This window comes from Strigops habroptila, chromosome 5, assembly GCF_004027225.2.
Source record: "Strigops habroptila isolate Jane chromosome 5, bStrHab1.2.pri, whole genome shotgun sequence".
Taxonomy (NCBI): domain Eukaryota; kingdom Metazoa; phylum Chordata; class Aves; order Psittaciformes; family Psittacidae; genus Strigops; species Strigops habroptila.
In genome coordinates this window covers 38,305,762-38,323,324 of record NC_044281.2, presented here as the reverse complement: position 1 = coordinate 38,323,324, position 17,563 = coordinate 38,305,762, and the positions used below count along the sequence as shown (strand labels likewise).

Sequence of the window (17,563 nt, the reverse complement as noted above, 5' to 3'; positions counted from 1 at the left end):
CTCAGGAGGGTTGTGCCCAGCAAGTTGGCTGAGATGGCTCCTGCCCATCTCTCTGGCTCTACCAAAAGCACTGCTGGGCTTTGAGAGTTCTTCCCAAAGCTTTCCATTTAATTTGTTTTTGCAGCTTCAGCTGAAGCTCCCTTCAGTTGTATTCTCTGAAACGTGGACCGTGTGGCAGCTGCCAGGGAGGGAGAGGAGGAGAGAGGGCTGGAGCTTTCATCTGTATGTTGCTCGCAGAGAGCTGTTTGCATATTGCACAGAAAATGAAGTCTGTCACCGTATCTTATTTACAAGTGATTTTTCGCTCTAGCACTGTCTGTTCTTGTCAGTTGCCATGTTTCTGTGAAAATGTATTTTTGAAACAACTAATAAAATAGCATTTAGCAGCTTCAAAAAGACAGCTTTCTATTAAAGGCAATGAGAGCTAAGCGGCCTTAAAGATCCCTCATGGTTTCTGTTGCTTCAGTTGCTCTTTGTTTCTTGGGGCAGAGGTAGAAAGATGAGCAAAATATGGGGTAAGCAAAATGTTGATGGGATTTCCTCTGGGTCCTTCAAATGTCATAGGAAAGCAAAGACATCACTTCCCCAACTAAGGAAGTTTTTGCTTTTGAACTTGCAGAACAGGTGGGGGAAGGAGAGAAAGAGCTTTTCTATCATCAGTGACTGCAGTTTCAGAGCAAACGTGGTCCGTTGTCCAGGCTTGCTAATGCCTACTTGATTAACAGGTACCGAAGGGAGCTGGGCATTAAAAGAATAAGTCGGCATTGTTTCCGTAATTGGACTGTCGCTGGACTGCCCCAGCCCTGGAGGGAGGGTTAAATAGCATTGGCTCGAGCCAAAGTAATTAGTCTCTTGCCAGGGCTTTCAGAGCAGACCTCCAGGTCTTTTTTTCTTCTCCCGTGGATTCTTTCTAGAGCATGGCATGCTGCCATCCCTTATGAGTACTAGCCTACAAGAAGCCTCTTGCCTAGGACAGATTCACTCTTCTTGTTGTTGTTCTTTACTTTCCCCTGTGTAGGAAATATATCCCAAGCCATCTAGCTCTGGAAATTATTTTCTGGCCAAATACTGAGCGCTGTTCAGGTCCCTGTGATGCAGTTGGCACTGCATGTTCTCCCACGATGCTGCATGCAGGCGATGTGATCTCCAGGGTCTGTTTGCACTGTGGCCATTTTGAATATGTATTGCTGGCTGACACAAATGTCTTCAGCCTCATTCCCTGCCATGGGTGAGATTTGTTATCTTGCAGACAGTGTTATAATCCTGTGAAGCAGCACTAAGTGCTGCAGAGCTTGTTTCTACAAGAAAAGGAGTTATAAGGCTGCTTTGAGTTTATTGGAATTTTCTTTTTTTTTTTCGTGGTGCTGTTCATGTTAATTTTATCTTTAAACTTTCAAGACCCTCTGTTTACCTACATGCATATATGTGGGTCCATCTCATCTACACTATATGATGCAGGGATGTCTTCAATACCTTTCTGCTAGCCCAGTTGCTGCTGTGTGGGATTTCCAAGATGTATCTGAGCAGCACAGAGATCCTCTTCCAAGACATGTCCCAGCTTCCAAATATAAACCTGGGTGCTTCATGTCAGACCGAGGGCTGTATGGCTCAGCATCCCACTTCTGCCATGGGCTGGTAGCCGTGCTGAAGGACAGAAACTGGACAGATTGCTTGGAATTGGTAGTTTGGGTTTTTCCCAAGCAGAGCTTGACCTCTCTGGTTTGAAAACCAGCATTAGGAAATAGGATGCACTACCACCCTCTCCGCCTGCAGTCTTTCTCTGTTCATCTCTTCATCCCTTGCATTTGTGTGGTGTGATGGGCCGATGGATCTCCACCAACCTCCTGTATCACAGAGGACAGTAAATTTGCACTGGGAAAGGGCTACTCTGCACGTAGCACTTCTTAGTCTGATTGAAATGTTCCAGAATTATACTCATTATTATTTCTATAGGACTAGGAAATAGAGTAGTCATATCCCAGAACCTGCAGATGTTTGGGGTGTCCTCTTTCTCCAGGGGTTCCCTGGAGGGTGCAGCTTCTAATGACCTATGTCTGGAGCTGCCATTTCCACAAGTTTTTTTTTTTCTAGGTCCTTATTTCAGGGAGGCATGTAAGAGGGAATCTTGATTTCCAGCAATGTTCTGTGAGTCATGTGGTAACTGCTGAGAAGCTGTTGAAAGGTAAGTCTTGTATGCCAGCTGAGGCACTGTCACATTCTCTCAAATCCCTGAAACTGAGGCGTACGTTTGACATCGACGTTAAAACGAAAATACAAAATTTGGTGTCAAAATTACGCAGTCTCTTTGGTTGATAAGCCAACAAGCAAAAAAGAGTGAAACAGCAATAATATTTTTTCTTTAGTTTTTTTACTGGTTAGGTAGAAGGAAGATGAAAGATGAAAAATGGCGTTATCTGGGACATCACTCCAAGGAAAAATGTACTGCATGCTTGGCATGAATTTCTGTATCTGGAGGTAGCAAACTGTCATGGGACAGCTTTCCAAAGGGTGGATCAGAGCATCTCTTCACATCGCCAGTCCTTTAGCTGTTCCTTATGCCTATGTCTGATCCACGTTTTTCTGTACAAGGCGACAGTTTATTTTGACAGGATTTTACCTGTCAACTGTACTAGTTAACCCCTTACTTGGTTTCTGTTGAGCACCTGATACTGTCTCTGGTGGCAACGTGGGCGTGTGCAGCTCAGTAACCTTGGAGCTTGGTACTCAAGTAGAGCTTGAATCCATGTGCCTGGATTCAAGCATGTGAACCCCCAGCATAGATTCAGAGTGAGGACCTAACACAAACTTAATTTCTCTTGGTCTTGTTTAGAGCCTTTCTTGCAGTTAGCAGTGGTCATATTTTTACTGTGCATGACCAGCAAAAAAATAAAAAAATATAGTTGGCGGGATTTAGATTTGTTTTCTGAAATAGTGGAATAATTTGGAAGGAAAATACCTGCAGCATTAGGACAGTTTAGTGGGGGTTTTCCCCCCATAATGATTGCGGCTGGGGCTCAGCCATCTGTATTCTATGGATAGTTTGTTCCCTATAAAGCTGTAACTCTGTTAAAATAAAAAAATAAAAAAATAATTTAGAGCATTTGGAGATGCATTATGTGAAAGCACATCATCTTGCTCTTTATTACTGGTGCAGTTGCTAACAATGAACTAGGTGCCGATGGTGGGCTGCAGGCCGTGGTTTTGTAAGGGTGAGCTCATCTATGACCCTGATTCTTTCCTTCAGACAGAAATGTTCTAATTCAAAAAGGTACAGAAACATTTCTCAGCTAAAATACTGCTGTGCAAAGTCAGATAGAATAATGACCATGTTGATTCATGTCACTTAAGGGGGTGGGGAGGGGAACTTTGATTAATCTTTGGCTGGAGGAAAAGGTAAGCGCTTTTTTTAGTGTTGTGGCCTTAAAGAAGAAAAAAAAAATACGGTTACAGCTGCAAGGCTTGAACATCCATCTCTCTAAATGAAAATCTGTCTGTACTTTAGGAGAGGACTGCGTTAATTTGTAATTGATTGTGAAGAGACATTTTATTAGTTTCAGGGTACTATGGCCTTTGTACATATATTTTTCTTAATTTTGAGATAGGTGGGAAATAAGTATTTGTAGGATGTTTAATTCCTAATGACTAACTTTCCTCAAAATAACTCCCCAGCTGAATTCTTGATCTTTCTTGCTACTCTGGAGTTGCTTGGGGCGTTACTGGGCTTTGGGATCAATAGGGGAGGCTTGAGCTGTTTTGTGTTTGAATTCCCAATGGAAGATGAGAAATTTCAGGGTTTTCAAAGGAGTAGCCAGAAGTTTTACATCCTTTAGGTAACATCACCAAAACCCATCCTACTTTATCAAAGAAATTCTCAACTATACCTGAAGGGAGCAATGTTTATTCTCAAAAAGGGTGTTAAAAATAGTTTTCCTAAAATGTGGTACCTCCGCTGGAGGTGGGTGTTCTACAGACAATTTTTGTGCACAACCATGTACTGCATGAGTTACAGTAGGAGTCAGAGGGAAAGACTTGTTGAGAGGTATCTCTTCATGTGTGGAGTATTGAGCTTCGGGGAAAGAGAAGATCAAATGAGCACAAAAATAGTAAAATGTGGTCTTTCTCATCAGTGAGCATTTACTGACTTTCAAGAATGCATTTCTTGTGGTGAGAGTAAATGGCAATAAAGAGCGATAAAGTGCTACAAATTGGTCCATTGAATAATTGAAAATAGTTGAATATTACATAATTGACTTAAAGATGCCTCATCAACCCATCCGATCGCTCAGAGGTTCCCTGGGGCTTTATACTGGTGGATTGAGTGGGGTTTTTTTCAGTATGGTCAGTGCTGCTGTTTATCATCTGCATGTCTGGTGGAAGTTGCTCATCTTCATAATGTTACAATGTGACTTTTGCTTTTATTATTGCCTTTCTGTTCCATAATATTTTATTTGAACAAATGAGTTAAGAAAAATGTTAATTGCCCTTTGCACCAACTCCCTGGTTAGTTGAAAAGCAACTTGGTGTGTAGAGCTGATGGACCTATGGATCTACGGAACGATTTCAACCTGATCTTTCTAGATACAGTTACAAATATCTCAAAGCTAGGAGTAGGTAACTCATCAATTGGCATTGTTATGGGCTCCAGTACTATGTTTTCATTTGTGTTAATGATTTGGAAGAATCATTAGGAAGTCATATCCTTCTGAACACCTACAGACTAGAAATAAAACTAGAAAAGAAACTGAAGTTGCTCTGACCAGTTCCTGACTCATTGCCCAAAGGAAATGAGATGCAATGAAAAATCTTGATTCTTAATAATGTCAAAAAGGATGGCAAGGAGGAAGCTCGCAAAATCAGAGAGCTGGAAATGCAGCAGAGCACTCGGAGAAAGTGCAGAAATGGTTTTCCCTTGTAAAGACAGGCATTGCACTGTTTTAAAAGTAAACAGTCCTTTAAGTGGTTTTAGTAACCATTGTGGGAGGAATATTGCATTAATTTTGATGCATTTTAGCTAAGGAAGCAGTGGGGAAATTTAGAGAAGCTGCAGTCAAGAATGGTAAAATTGGGGAGCAGAATAAAAGGTGGGAAGGCTAAGTTTAGCTAGGCAAACTGGTATCTGCTGCTCTTATGGTCTGCAAGTTTCTGAAAGATGCAAGTACAAGAGGAGGAAGAAAAACGGAGGTTGTACAGGCTGATGTAACCATGAGTAATGGGGCAGGATGGGCAAGGGGGGTCAGCTGCCATTGAGATGACTCTTCCCCAATAAATCCTGAGCAGAAACATCATGGCCAAGAGGAGAGGCAGAAATCATCTTGTTTGGGACCAATAAATTCAGGGGAATGCATCTTAATGAGCATTTCCTCCTGATCAGGAGTGGGATGAGCTAATTGTCTTTGTTGCCCTCTGGTTTCACTGGCTCATATTCACATTTGTTGGATATAAGTGTCATTACAAGTAATTGGAATTAGATGTGCAGATCAGAGGAAGAAACGGGCTGTGTCTCTTATTAGCTAAAGGATTGAAGTAATTAAATTTGCCAATTTAAAGCTACTTTCTTTCCCTGTCCTTAGAAAATACTGACCCTGCAAATTTTTGATGCTGAACTGTTCATTTTAATTTTGCAAGTGATGTTCTCCTCTGGGAGTTTGATAAACTGCTTTTGAAAATGTGTATTAGAGAAGGGAAAGGAAGGAAATGGACTTTGGGAGGGGTAAGTTAAGTATCTCACTTTCTCTGTTCACCCTGTCTGTATAAATGGGACATGGTATTATGCATTTCCTTAAAGAGGGGGAGGGAGGGCACCCACCAAAAAAAAAAATGCACCCATTTTTAACAGGAGTAAAATATTTTCCTGTCTCACAATATGCATAATTGTACCCTGGCAGAGAAAATGGGTGAAGAAAGACAAGATGTGTGAACTACTCTTTTTCTAGTATCTTGTAACTAGTTAAGAGTTTTGCATATTCCTACTTTTCCTCAGAAAGGAAACAACTTTTTCCATGCAGCGCTAGATTTTGTGGCTAATAAGAAGAAATTGCCTCCAGGCTTTCATGCAGTACTTGCAATTCAAGTGAATAATATTGGATGTGTTATTTAAACGTTAAGAGAGTAGTTGGAAGGTGCTTAATATTTATTATTTAATATAATCGGGGAATTAATCACTGGAAATGATGGATGGATACAGAGGAGGCTTTTTATATAAATTCTTTTAATTAGATTGCATCATTGGAGAGATTATGAAGTTGATGTTGGGGACAGCCAGTCCCCCTGATTATAGCTCAGCTAATGCAGAATTAACAAGGGGTGGTGAGCAAAGGTCTCATCCCAGCAGGCAGGACAGAGAAGCTGAGAGGAGAAGGCATGGCTTCTGCTGCAGGGTTGTGTAGGGATAACCCACCATGTGCTGCTGGCAATTGCTGTGGTTGTAGGAGACATTGCTTATCCATGTGGTGTTTGGAGTTTAAAACCCCAAAAAGTGGCATGAGGAAAATGGAAATCCAGAGATGATGACAGCAGGACTATATATCAAGTGGTTAGCGACAGGCCGTTCCTGCCATTGAGTTTAATGTTGTTATACATCTGTTTAAGGCAGAAAGTGAAAACGTGATCTCATTAACGTTTGCTGAATCTTTTAGTGATAAAGTGCTACAGTTTATTATAGTGAGGGAAAAACATGATGTAAAAGTCTCCTCGCCTTAAGGTGAAGCTGTTACTGATGTACAAAATCCGATTCAGTTAATTCCATATTAATTTCTTTTTGTCTGAGTGATTCCTTTTTGCATCCTCCCTTCCACCCTGTCTGGGAGATGCCTTAACACAGAAGGGCGGTTGCAGAAACTCATTACTTTTTGAGCATCTGCAAGAAATACTCAAAATTGATTGCAACAGATGAGGTTAAAGGGGAATGATCCTCGCCAGTGATCTACATCCTCCTGCCAGATTTAGGTATGAAAGAGCTATCTTCAGAACAAAAAAAGGGGCTAAGTTTTAATTATCATTTAAGATTATAACCTAAGCACTAGCTGTAGGTGATATGTATTTGAAAGTAGCAGAGCAAGATAAATTCTCATATATTAGCTTACTTTGGAAAAAATTGTGGCAGTGTGGTGTAGCTTTAAATGGTGATGTGTTACAGAGCCGGAAATGGAAGTGTACTGAAATTCCTTGGTGGATGCAGGGGAAAGAATGTGGTTTTGCTGTGATGGGTGGCTGTGAAGCAATGCTTTTGCAGAGTTCTGGCTAAATAGGCCACAACAACATAGACTAAATGCAATGAAAAATAAGGTGTCGCATTGTCTTGGGTGCGTCTTAGCTGGTGTGTTAGCACCAGCTCGTGCGTTATCTCAATGTCATAACTGAACTGAGACAGAGTTGGTAATGATTTGTTTAAACTTGTATAACGAGACAAGAGCTGAATCTGGAATAGAATTACCCAAAGTCCATGTCTGCTCCTCACCCACCAGCTGCTTCACAAAGCATGGAGAGTGCTCTGCAGTGCTGGAGGAATGTCCTCTGTCCAAACTGGTGTTACGCTTTATGAAGCAGGCTGAAGCTCTTGCTATAGCATCATCTTCTGTTGATTGTCAGTAGAAATATCGGATGGTGTCTTGGTTTTTTCCACCTGTAAATGTAATAAATTTTGTTCAAGAAGCATCTCCTCCTCCTAGCCTCCTTGCTGAGACCTTTGGTAAAAGGAGCTCCATGAAGCTTGTAGCTAGATGTTCCCAAGAACTGCATTTTCATATTAAAATTGCAAGAACTGCAGAAAATTGCATTTGGATAAAGTAATTCTGAACTTGTTCTGGTTTTATTGAGCTTTTGTATCTCCATTAACTGGTCTTTGTTTTGTATTATGTTGTTTTCTTTTTACATAGCTCCCCAGAGGAATTTCGAAATTGCCTTTAAGATGTTTGATCTGAATGGTGATGGTGAGGTGGACATGGAAGAGTTTGAGCAGGCAAGTTGAATGACAGGTTGACTTCTTAATGCTATGGCATCTTAGTCACAAGTGCAGCACTCCTCTACAATGTCGCTGTGATTTATTTTTATGGTTAGTGCTTGTTTACATCTTCTCCTTCTGTGTTGCCTTAGTGCCTGCCTTTGTTCTTTTTGGTTTTTTAACTGGATATTTCAAGACAGTTTTTCACTCAACTAGGACAACTTAAAGTATAAACTCTGAATTGCTATGATTTTGTCACCAAGGTATCTTTACATGATGTTACCTCCAAAGTAGATAAAGAATTTTTTTCACTCTACTGATGTCATAGGATTTTGATCCTGTTTTCTTCCACAGCTTTTATTGCATTCCTTAATTTTGTTTGTCTTCAGAGGATAACTAGGATTAGTCTGTTTCAAAGAAGAGTTTAGCCACTTATTTCAGTGTAATCCAAAAAGTGTTATTAGGGTTTTTTTTCTCCCCCTGCTACTTACAAGGTTTCATCAGTAGGGAGTTTGATGCAGGCTTTTTAATGAGCTTAGCCTGCATGTCTCATACTATTAAGGTCCTCCTGTAAGCTGTAGTTTGTGATAGTGTTAGAGTGAGAATAGATTGAAGACTCAAGCTGTCAGTGGAGAAAAGATCTGACCACCCGAGGCAAAAGGTATGGTTTTCTTACCTATGCAGAAAACAGCCTTAAGGCTTTGGAAACTCATAAACATCCTGAAGACCCTGAATGTTAGCAAGGCTCCCTGGGTGTGCTACTTATGAAAGGAAAAGTAAATGCATTTGCAAACAAGGGAATTGGCCGGTTGGATGGAAACTCACCATCTCTGTTACCAAAGAACAAGGTAGAGGAGATACACCACTAATCTACCTAATAATCATGTGGCCCCTGGCACTTCTGTGACCCCATATGCCTTAGAGCTGTAGGTTTAATGGGCAAGTGGAAGCTTCTGCTTCTGGGCAAAGGAAATGATACTCTCTGGTTAAAAAAATAACCTGCCCTTGCCAGGCTTTTTACACTGGAGAACATCCATATTTGGAGAAGGTGAAAAGCGTTGTGCTGATATCTGAGAACAAAACAGCCATGAATAATCTAGTTACAAATTCTTACTCATTGGCTGATTGAAAGACTGGTTAACTTCAGAAGAGCCCATAAGAGGGCACGCTTGGAGTGCTTGCTATAAATGGGAAGAACTAGTGGCAAAGCAGGTCTGTTAAATTAATTCCCCCCTTCTAATCTTTTGGAGTCATCCTCCTTAAATTATTACCTGTGGGTATGATGTCGTTATTGTGAGTTTGCTCCACAGCTATATATCTGGTGAACTGTATGTTTTATGGTTTTTTGCAAACTTTGGAGAAAAATAGAGTATGTTTATCTCCAATATGATATCCTTTCACTTGACAGTTTGTAGTGTAAACCCAGCAGTTTGTTCATGTTCCTTGAGGTGCAGATTTGAATACAGAGCTGTGTCCAGGTTATTGTGCTGTTTGACACTGCCTCCCTACAAACTACTGATTTAGCTATGAAAAATTGAGTTTCCTGTTTTCCCAAGTGAAAAAAAGAAATAATACTGTTCTTCCTTCTGCTTGCACAGTGCAGGAATATAGCACTCCACTGCAGCGATCTGATAATATTTAACAATTCAGAAGGTGTTTTACAGTAGCTACTAATGTTCTAGAGTGAAATCAATTATGGAGGTAAATGAATTCAAGAAAAGTGGGGAACTGTTAACCGCCTACTAAAAATGTAGTGACGCCAAGGTACGAGCGCAGGTGTCATGTTTGGCTTTTTTTATTAGCCGTGTAAAGTAAGAATAATGCTTGAGGATGAATGTTTCAGAAGTGCTATGAAGATGAAGGTACAAAATTGAACTAAATTATCTCAAATCATCTGGTAGGCAAAGGGACATTATCTGTGCATTAAGTCATATAAAAGTCCTTAGAAGGGGAACATATTTTTGTTAAGCTTGTTACATGTGTCACTGCCTCTATATAAGGGAATAAAATTCCTGGGTAGCATCAGAATATTTTGGTGAAGACTGATTTTCCAGAGCTTTCGAGTCAGAGAATGAAGGAGCTGTTTTGGAAAGTGAGAAGCAGCTGACAATACCTTTGCAGATATCACTATTACTGATTTGCTGCACTTCCCAAAGAGAATCAATAGCTTCAGCAGGAGGCACATATATAATAAAAAACACATATATAATATAACACACACAACAATTTGTATAAATACTCTGTTTCACACTCTATGTAAATGCCTGAGTAAACATGAAGGATGGCAGGGTTTGCAGATTTGTCCCATAAACGTCTTACGTGGTAGGGGCAGCTGGAACTGGCTCTTCAGGGAGATTTGCTGACAGAGGTAACATCAGTTTCAAAGAGCAACATTGCTTTGAGGAGAATGGATAGAAAAAGAAGGGAAAGAAAAGGGTCATCAGAGAAGCATCATACTGTCCCTGATAGCTATGAGCACATGGAAATGAATTTCATACTCCTTTTTCACGTGTGGTCTTTGGAGACAGCCAACAGCAGGTTTCTCTTCTCATTAATGTCTGCAAAACCTTAAGAGTATTCATCAAGAAAGAAAATTACTTGCAGTAATTTAGCTAATATGCAAGCAAGTCAGAGGCTTCAACTACCTAATAAGAAAATATTGAATTTTTTCAGGCCTCACTGAAGAGCCTCAGATTTTTTTTTTCCCACTTGATGCATGTGATTAGTGCATAGTGCTGAATAGCTTGGTGCCTGCATCAGCATCATCTTCAATTTTTGTCTTTCAGCATGTAAATTGTTTGTTTACTTTTCTAGTTTTAATTGAAAAGCTGAATGAAAAGTAGTAAACTCACAGGCAGTGTTACTTGTGATTTCTCATCAAACCATTGACTATTTTCATCGATTTCTATTTTTTTTCTTGTCTGGTGCAAAAGGTGGAACAGAGCTCAAACACTTAGGCTGAAATACATACAAAAGACAGGGAAGCATCTCTGTGCTTCACATCAGAGCATGATCAATGAACTGTGGGTGAGGACAGAACTGGCTGGGCTGGAGGGCAGCTTCTTGCAGTGGTTGCCTGCCTTTCTGGGTATTAGATGGATTGCCTAAAATAGGGACCAGCCAAATAATTTTGGCTCTGGTGCCTACAGATGGATTTTCAAACTGTCCGACACTTTTTTCCTTTCTTTTCTGAGAGAAAGAGTGGTGTAGGATGCCATATAAATAACACCCAGCAAAACATGCTCTATTGAGCAGTCTGCAATGTGGTAAACACTCGCTTCTGCAGAAACAAGGGCAATTTTCCAAGCTGGTCATAAACTGCATTGCTTCAGACAGTTTATAAATATTTGTCTCCTAAATGTGCTTGCAGAGCTTGCAGTTAAAGTGGAGCACAAAGCAAAATATGGAGTTGCTATTTACAGGGCAAAACCCCTTCCTCACATCACAGTGAGTATTTAAAAAAAAGACCCAAAACCTTTTTTCTGTATTTTTTTTCTTTTTTTTCTCTCTGACTTGACTTGATTTTCCTTGTAGTGGAAGAATAGCCAGTAGTCTGTTTCAGAGGCAGCATTTCAAGTGGGGGAAGCCCAGCAGCAACACGCAGTGTTCTCCTCCAGAGCATCCCCTTTGGGGTTGTTTCAATGCTCGCTCTGTTAGGAAAAAATTGAACACGCCATATACCATGATAACAAGTTGCTGGCATCCTTTTGACAGCTGGAACTCTTGGCAGCTGTTTTTCTTTCTCCTGACCAACTTCTGTTGGCAGGAGGAAGAGGCTGAAGGCAAAGCAGCAATGTTTGCTGGAGCTTCAGGAAGTTCTGTGCTGTTGAGGCTATGCTGAGTGCCAGGCAGCACACTGGGTGGCTTTTTTTTACCCCCTATCTCACACTCGTCCTTAAAATGAATCCTGCTGCCTTGTTGGAAGACATGAATTGTTATACAGAGAATAAGCCTGGCTTCTCATATCCCTGCGATAATCATTCAGATGGGCAGGTGCTGGGAAGGGGTAGTAGCATACTTGGGGATGGAGAGAGGAGGCAAGTGCATATTTGGCTTGGTTGCCCCCTTAAATTAGCACAGGACCCTTACAATAACAAACTCTTGATTTTTCAGGCTGTGGCATCCTTGATGTTCAACCTTTTGCCTTATTGTAGGGGTCAGGGAAGTTGTCTTGCATGTCCTTGCTCTGTGCCATAGCATCCGCTCAAGTTGAGCAGTTCTTTCAAGAAGGCGCCAGGGCACTGCGGAGAGCTCAGGGAAGAAGGAGGATGGTTGCCTGTGTGGTTTGTCTGAGATATTGCTGTTACAATGTGTGCTTTCACACTTGGCTGTCTTTGTGCAAATATCCTGCTCTGCTGGTAACTCGGATACTTCTGCATCATTTATTCTGCTGGTGCTGCCGTTGGAATTGTATTTGGGCTGATGCAGCCTGTGAGACTTTCGGAGAGCCCTTTGCCTCGGGTGGGTCAGTCCCTGCCTGCAGATCAGTGCCTGCCTGCAGCTTAGCTTGCTGCACAGCCCCAGGGGTGGAGGATTCTAGCTGCTGTAGAAAGTGACAGGCAGCAAGGAGCGGATGCCTCTGGGTTAGAAAACCCCTGGTTTTGTACACAGGGGTAAAGGAAACACAATGTGAGCTTACTGGGGTTGGTGTGAGCTAACAAGGATGTGCAGTACAGTAAGAATGGAAGCTCCAAAATGTGTGCAGGCTTTTTTCTTCTCCACAGTTGTCTTGGCTTTCTTTCCTCCTGCAACTTTGCTGGGAAAAAGCTGCTCTCTGCTGACCAGGCATAGGATCAGCGCTAGAAAGCTAATCCGCAGTCTCGGTGAACTGTTTCTTAAGAGTCATTTTAAGCATTTCGTTCTCTTCTTTCTTTAAAGAGAACTGAAAAAAATCCCAAAGCCTAAGTTCAGCCAAATTTTTGAGTTATGTCTTTCAAGAATTATGTCAGGAAGAAAAAGATCACACAGCCAAGCATGGTGTACTTTGTACTGATACTTGACTAGTATAAGCCCCAGTGGTGTTTTTGATGCTAGCTTCCTCCTTCTTATTTTTAGGTTCAGAGCATCATTCGTTCCCAAACCAGCATGGGCATGCGCCACAGAGACCGGTCTACAACGGGGAACACACTGAAAACTGGCTTCAACTCTGCACTGACAACATACTTCTTTGGAGCGGATCTGAAAGGGAAGCTGACCATCTCCCACTTCCTTGATTTCCAGCGCAAACTGCAGCATGATATTCTGAAGCTTGAGGTTTGGGTTATTTTTACACATGGGAGAGGGCAGTACAGTATGGACTATGCTGCATGATGTGGTTTCTGGAGGAAGTGCAAGAGTGTGGGAAGGATTCAGAGGGAATTACTACAGCTGCAGTTCATAGCATTCGTGGATCTAGTCTGTTGTTAAATTTCTGATGAACATTTTGGTGCCTGTGGCAGTTGTCAGGAACATCTCCAGCTTTTGTCCATAGCTGCTTTTGTGGAGTTGCAGCAGCAGCAGCCAGCATGGCCTGGGTGCATGTCCCTCCATGTCGTGCTTGCCTTGCTGTTGCCTTGGCACTACCATTGGAGATGACTGAGCTGCTTTAGAAAAAAAACCCCACAATAGAGGGAATGTGGGGTATGTTACTACCTTACTGAGGAAAGTTTATGTCAGTCCTAATGAGTGAGCTGTGTCCTGGATGACCAGGGTTTAGAGCATCCCCAAAACCCTTCACCTCTGCTTTTGACCCTGCCTTCTTGTTTGCTTCACTGTTCTGAATATTTCTGCAATGTAAGTGTTCAAGCCTTGTTTGAATCCTTCTAAATAGGTGATCTCTGTTACGTGACCTCCATCATTCACTCCTGGATTAATGTGCTTTATAAAAAACATTGTCCATATCTTCTGAGTTTTTTACTTTTGAATTAAATTGAAGGCCTCCTTTTTTTCTTTGCATTACCATGAATTAATAGCAGCTCCTAATCTGCTACCTCTAGTCACATAGCATGAATTTAAGCATTAAGCTTTAAAATTTGATTCTTTCGAATAAAGCAAGTACAGCTGTGTCTCAGTTCCCAAATGGAGCTGACTCAATTAGAAACAGCGCCCTTCTCTGCAGCAGGCTCAAAGGTTTGACCTGGCTTGAGTAAACCCAGGCTTTTATTTGCAGCAGAAATGAGGATTTCTGCACAAGAAGATTGCCCCGCAACCATAACCTGTAAAGCCAACAGTATTAGAGCTCAATACTGCTTCAGTCTGATGTTTGAATGTCTGCATGCTCAGGTCGTGTGGTCCAGCTAATGAACAGCATTTTAGTAAGTTCCTATTAAGTCAGTTGTTGCAAACTTTAGCTGAATTTATTCCCTTTTTATTTGGACTTTTACAAATCTAAGAAAGAAACTGACCCAAGGACTAATTTTTATATCTTTTTTATGAAGGTAGTTGTCCAGTTCACTGGCTTAATTTAACTGGTCTTTAAAGCAGGTGGTATGGTTCTGCATTTGCAGGGATATAGGCTGGTTGAAGACAGTGTTCTTTTTGAACTGGGAAGTGTCAATTCCTCAGCACCTTTACAAATTGAAACAAACGAAATACTTTTTAAGGTTAAGAAAAATAAGCTGAAGCTCAAACACAAAGGGAAGGGAAGTAGAGATGATTCCATCCTTGTAAATAGAGATTATTCTGTCCTTGTTTGCTGCCCAGCTCTGGTTTCCCACTGCCATGTTCACCCCAAGGGCAGGCAACAAGGAGGCGCTGAAGTATTTTTTTACCTTATGCTGGAGCCCTGTGCTCCCTCCATGGGTCCCCACTTACTAAGAAGCAATGGGGGGGGGGGGGTCAGTTTTATGGCACTTTTTTCTTTTCTTCCTGCAACAGTTTAGTACTAATTTAGTTTTTACTGATTCCAGTTAATTGTGCGTCATCCTGGTGAATGTTAGTTGCCTTGCTAATGAGTTAGTTATTAAAGATATTTATGTCTTTAAGTTAATGAATACCATAAATGCATCTTTACTGAATTCCTGATAGCACCCTTGAGCAGAGTGCCGTGCTGTGCTTAGCATTTTTGATACTCATTTTAACTGGAAAAACTGACCTACGCGAAGTTAACAGTTCTGTTCCACCAAACTTAATTTTTATCTAAGTTCACGATACATCTGATTTTTCTGTTCATAGTTCTCATCGATTTAGGCAATACAGGCCTATTTCTGTCCTCAACATTATGCAACGTGGCCTCTCTCCTCTTCTGCTTTTATCTCTTTTGACGTGATCTCCCACCTCATCTCCTTGCTTCACATTTGATGTGTTCGTTCATGGTTAAGAATCTTTTCAGACAAGTGTCTAGCGGGTTTGCATTGCTCCTTTTCCAAGGGGTGGTCTAATGAACACTTAAAAAATGTGGTAATTCAGAGAAGAGAAATCCCTCAGTTATTTACCTTGACCCATGCAAATCGGAGCAAAGTGAGAAGTGGCGCTATGAAATACTGTATTACAGAGCATCAGGTAACTCATAGAGCTGATTTTTAGCGGCTTCCCTTATTCTACATGTCTGTTCAGGTAATGAGCCTGTGAGCACAGTGGTCCTTCAACAGCCCCATGCTCGACTGGCCATGCAGATCATCTCTGGATCCTTCTGTTGGCATGACTAGTGTTACTGGGGGACAAGAAGGAGATGAAAGGCGCTGGTGGCAGATGTGCCTGGGGCTCAGCTGAACTCTTGTACTCTCATCTATTCATCTGTTGCTGGCTTAACAAAATTAGCACATGGTCTGAAGTTGGGATGTTATTTTGAAAACCAGTTTTTGTTCATGTTTGGTGTCTGAACTCCAGAAAAGGCTTTGGTGAAATGCACAGTCAGCAGGTCTGAAGAGTATCTCCTGGGGCTGGTGCAGTCCCTGAGCGGCATAGTACCTCTGTTCTCAAACAGGGATTCTTTCTTTCTTTCTTCCAAAAGAAATCTACTTGAAGATCTTTTTAAAAGCTGTTTTCCCTTTGGCTCAGGATCCAGGTTTAGCTGCAGTTAATACACTAGAGAGCCAGTTTTTTCTGCTCATTGTGAAGGTGGAACAAGAGTTTCACGAGGAAAATGAACCCACTTTCCTCTTACTGATTTTGATTCTTTTTTCTTTTCTTTTTCTTGCCAAAATATTCATGCATACTGTTAAGATTGAGCAGAAACTTTCTCAGAGGAATTAGATCAGAGAAAGCCCTGAACATTTCAGTTTTCCTTATGGCTGAAGTGCTGACAGCATGTTTAAGTAACCATGGCCTGGTGTTTTCTTCTTCCCTTGTGCCTCCTTTTTTTTTTTTTTTTTAATGAAAGTACATTTTCCATCATTTTATGGAAACTCAGCAATCAGCTTAGTTGCAGGAAGGGAAGGATGGGAAAAGTAACCACAGCCAGAGGGAGAGGACAAGCTTTTGACGGCTTATTACAACTTCTTGTGGTTTGGCTACTGTGAGCAAGCCATGGCCACCTCCTGGCATTGCAGGGTGGCCCGGCTTAGCAAAGGCTGAGGCACAGGAATCAACCCACTGAATAAGGCAGGCTCCCAGCAAAGTCCTCACTGTTTTCTTACTGCGTTCATGCTGCCTTGCATTAGCGCTTATGGAGAGACTTCCTTTCTTATCACTTTGTGTGACAAACCTTGATGAGTTTGTCTGGACAGGCTCTGCAGCTATAAGGTGTCATGTTAGGACAGGCATTATTGGATTCAAATGGTGGTTTGTTGGGTTTTTTTGAGCGGAAGTACTGTGTGAGGTAAGAAGATGAATACGACTTGGCATCATTGTTTATGCTATCTCTGCTTGTTAATGTCTGTCCTAGATATTCCCATGTCCTTGCTGGACCGAGAGGAGACCCAACCAACCTGTGGGTCTCTTCCAGCCTAAATTTTTCTGTGATTGTGCAAGTGCACGTAGAAAAGACGTGTTAGCCCTTTGTTCTCCACATCTCTGTCACCCTTGAAAGGCAACCAAAACCCTTGGTTGCCTGCTAATAGCAATGGTTTAATCTCTAATAGCTGATAGCAGTGATTTAATCTCTATATTTAGTCTTACTTCCCCAGGTCTCCTTCTGCCAGCAGTGGGATATGTACCTATGGTGTAAGACCTTAGTAAAGATTCTTTTTTTTTTTCCAGATTGCCTGCAGTGAGATTTCTGTAGCACATTGTTCCCCTGATAGTTACTCACAGAGAGCATTTGTTCTCGGATGAATTGGTGAAGTAGGTACTAATCCAGCCCTACACGTCGTGGGTGGGGGGCTGTCTTTCTGGAGGGAGATGCCATGGCTAGAGAGGCAAGGTTGTGCTGCACAGCTTTGAGCAACCCCACGTCTCAAGTCTGGTGTGATGCAGGGTTTACACTTTGAGGCAGTGGGATGCAGCTTCGCATGGAGGAGCTTGCCAGTTAGGTTGAACAGTCAGATCTTCATGCAGTTGTGTGTCCTTATGCTTATAGATAGGAATCTTTGCAGATTGTTGTTTACCCAAAGATCAAGGATGCCTCAACAGGGGTCCCTCCCAAACAAAAGGTCTTCCAAGTGGTGGGGCAAAGAGAAGTAAAATGGAATTCCGTGAGAATACAGCAAAGGTACCACACATCATTGCTGCCATTCAGAAAATCACTTATTATATGTGTCTGTTCTG

At 41.6% G+C, this 17,563-nt stretch overlaps 1 protein-coding gene across 9 annotated transcripts in view; it reads left to right on the top strand.

Moving 5' to 3' along the window:
* Positions 1-17,563, top strand: part of MICU1 (mitochondrial calcium uptake 1) — a 106,524-nt gene that overhangs the window by 58,727 nt on the left and 30,234 nt on the right. For 6 of the 9 annotated variants that reach the window (XM_030487684.2, XM_030487680.1, XM_030487685.2 and 3 more), the window contains 2 exons: positions 7,875-7,957; positions 12,995-13,192. In XM_030487684.2, coding sequence (XP_030343544.1) covers positions 7,875-7,957; positions 12,995-13,192 — 281 coding nt within the window. Of the gene's footprint in view, positions 1-2,091; positions 2,183-7,874; positions 7,958-12,994; positions 13,193-17,563 lie in introns of all 9 variants that reach the window. The other 3 variants (XM_030487688.2, XM_030487686.2, XM_030487689.2) reach the window with 1 other exon arrangement.